The 2,848-nt window shown below is 35.9% G+C and overlaps 1 protein-coding gene across 1 annotated transcript in view; it reads right to left on the bottom strand.

Moving 5' to 3' along the window:
- Positions 1-1,929: 1,929 nt before the first annotated feature.
- Positions 1,930-2,848, bottom strand: part of LOC108381716 (uncharacterized) — a 3,737-nt gene continuing 2,818 nt past the window's right edge. The window contains exons 2-4 of the mRNA XM_017638126.1: positions 2,472-2,847; positions 2,298-2,396; positions 1,930-2,240 (exon numbers count right to left, since the gene is read on the bottom strand). Coding sequence (XP_017493615.1) covers positions 1,954-2,240; positions 2,298-2,396; positions 2,472-2,847 — 762 coding nt within the window. The 3' untranslated portion in view covers positions 1,930-1,953. The remainder of the gene's footprint in view (positions 2,241-2,297; positions 2,397-2,471; position 2,848) is intronic.

Below are 2,848 nucleotides of genomic sequence, written 5' to 3'. Positions count from 1 at the left end.
TATCTACGAGTTTCATGTGTGCGGCACAAACAATTGCACATTTAGAGAATACATTGTAAATATAATTTTCAAACTGACAAATTATTTCAGCAAATGGCGGCATACATTTTTTGACAACTACCGTTTACGGTTATTTGGTTTTGTGAGTTACGTAATCGCAATTTGATCCGCTTTTTGAGTGTGGCGACTAACGGGGCTAAAACTAACTGACCAGTAAACGTAACACTACAAAAACAAGCAAATGGTTTTTCCTTTTTCTATTACTGTCCATGGAGTGTGGGTAGAGTTTTTATTTTTTGTTGTTGTTGTTGTTGTTGTAAGCACCTTATTTTCTAATTTAAAGGCAGCAGAAATTAATAGTGTGTTCTGAAAAAATCATTGTATGCCTTTTTTTATGGTTGTTGTTGGTTGAATCTTAATGTGGCTACTGGTATTTAACTGTATTCAATAGGTGCTTTAGGTTTGCTTTTCCCAGCAGTGAATCTATAGTGGTATTAACCAAAGTCAGCAAGTGGCCTGGCAGTCTGGCGACGGAACAGATCAGCTCAAGTAACGAATATTGTCAACAGTCATTGCTTGAGCTCATCTGCTCTTTTACCAGAGTGCCAGGCCACTTGCTCAATTTGGTGAATACCACTTACATATCTATTCCAATGATTAGCTAGTATTCTGATATTTGGAAGGGAGTTGAACCTTAAATTATATTTCGGTGACGCGCAATAATGCCAATGGAAGTAAAGTCAATCGACATAAATTCACTGATCCTGATATTAATATATAATTGAAAAGTGAATTAATACCAGAAATTTTAAAAATCATGCAAGCTTTACGGTGACGTGCAATAAGGTTAGCTGAAATAACGTCCACTACGACAATATTTCTAATACATAGTCCATAGACAATATTACCTTTTCGAAAGCGCTGTAAAAGCTACGGAAGTTATTGCTCTTTCAAAAAAAAAAAAATTCACAAAACTCCAATTTTAATAGGCGACTTACACAGTGCGTCTGACTCGCGAGTCATTTGTATACGTGTTGACTCCCCTTCGACTAATCACAGTTGAATCATTCAGAGTCATGCCAGGAGTCATGTCGGTGTAACTAACACATATTAAAAATGGACATTATAGTTATGTATGCATGTGGATACATCATGGACTGAATGATGAAACCTTATGGTTGTTATGCATAGGAGCTTTGATCCTTGCGATGAGCCTAGCAAAGCAAATGAATATCCCCTTATGCATATGTGCGTGTGGGTGTTTTCTGTACTTATATATGTAGGTCGAGTGAATCGCTTTTAAATACAAGGGCGTGCGTGTATTCGCTGCGCTTGAATTTGTGTGTAAAATGCACAAGTCATTTAAACAGCAATGAAAAGAGGTGTTTCCTTGTAGATACGGAACTCTATTATTAATAATACTAAAGTAATAACTATACTTAATTAATTTATTTATATTTTTATGCTTCATTTCCTGGACATAATTTCAAGGTCACTGAAAAAATGAGTACTTATATAGGACCGAAGTCTTTCAGCGTTGATCGGATGCTGGCAATGTTCGATGCCATTCTTGACGAAAAGTCGGTTTGACTTGTAACTTGTTGTCACAAATTTCAACCCTTGTAAATCTTAAGCTAATCAGCTTTGTTTCTGGTGAAAATGTGATGGATGGTACATCACGCTTACAATGCACAATGGGCTTGGATTTTATTGTATGTATAAGTCAAGTTGTAGGGTTTAATGTGCGTCAATATCTATGCGATTTCAATTAAATTTTACTGGTTTAACTTCCCGTTTCACGAAAGCAATTTAAGTGCAAATGAATTTTTTTTATTTGAATTTATTATGAAAACTGGCAGAATGGAAGAAATCCTCTCTCACTTAAGTTGCTGGTGAAACCGGCAAGTTAACAGTATCAATAAATATTTCTCTCATCATTTTATGCGGGAAGTTTCAACTGGTAAATATATGTAATAAATATGCTGGTATATCAGTAATGTGTATGGACTCCTCCAGCGTTGTATCGCGACTACGAAGTTTTAGCAAGCCAGTCTTAAGAGTACTTTCGTTAATTATTAGCGTATATGGTATGCCAAGGCAATCGGTTTTTTGAAGGCCAACATCCAATTCTTGAAAGGAATCTGTGAAAACTGTATTTTCACTTAACATCCGTAGCCCGGAGCGCTCGAGAACAAAGTGTAGATGCAAACATAAGTCCTCTAGATCGTCTATATTTTTGCCTTTTTTCGAATAAAACTAGTTAAATCATTTTATTTTTATTACATATAAAATTTTACCTTCATGGTAGCAGGCCACGGCACATTGAACAGGAGCCAGCTTTCTATCGAGTAACAGAGTATTATCACGATCATTATCAGCACTATCAAAGAGAATAGCTACAAAATGTATAGAAATATTTATTTACATACATATACACAAAATGAAAAAAATTTACACATTTGCCAACTTACCACCTGTTGCAGCGTTCAAATCAATAACTGAACGTATAACAGCCGGCATATTTTGGTCACCTTTATTATTGGACAAAAGCTGAAACGCAGTCTGATTCAAGCCAGCTCCAGCCAAGGGTACAAGGGTAATACTTTCGACATCGAACGTGAAATATGGTAATTTTGTTTTAATTGTTACGGATTGTGTGCCTGTAGGTAGCGTGGTATTCGGTATGTCCTCAAAATGATATGGTTCTAAGAAGTATTTACTAGGATCCGAACTAACTCGCATCCACCATATTTTACATTCACGTTGCGAATTGAAAAATTTACTAAATCCTTGAGCATGATGAACTAATAAATCCGTTATCAAAAACGTGTGCTGGCGAGCGCCAGAA

Source organism: Rhagoletis zephyria, unplaced genomic scaffold (assembly GCF_001687245.7).
Source record: "Rhagoletis zephyria isolate East Lansing unplaced genomic scaffold, Rhagoletis_zephyria_1.1 Rzeph_scaffold_23491, whole genome shotgun sequence".
Classification (NCBI taxonomy): Eukaryota; Metazoa; Arthropoda; class Insecta; order Diptera; family Tephritidae; genus Rhagoletis; species Rhagoletis zephyria.
Note: the sequence above shows the minus strand (reverse complement) of the source record. Positions and strands in the feature narration are given on the sequence as shown.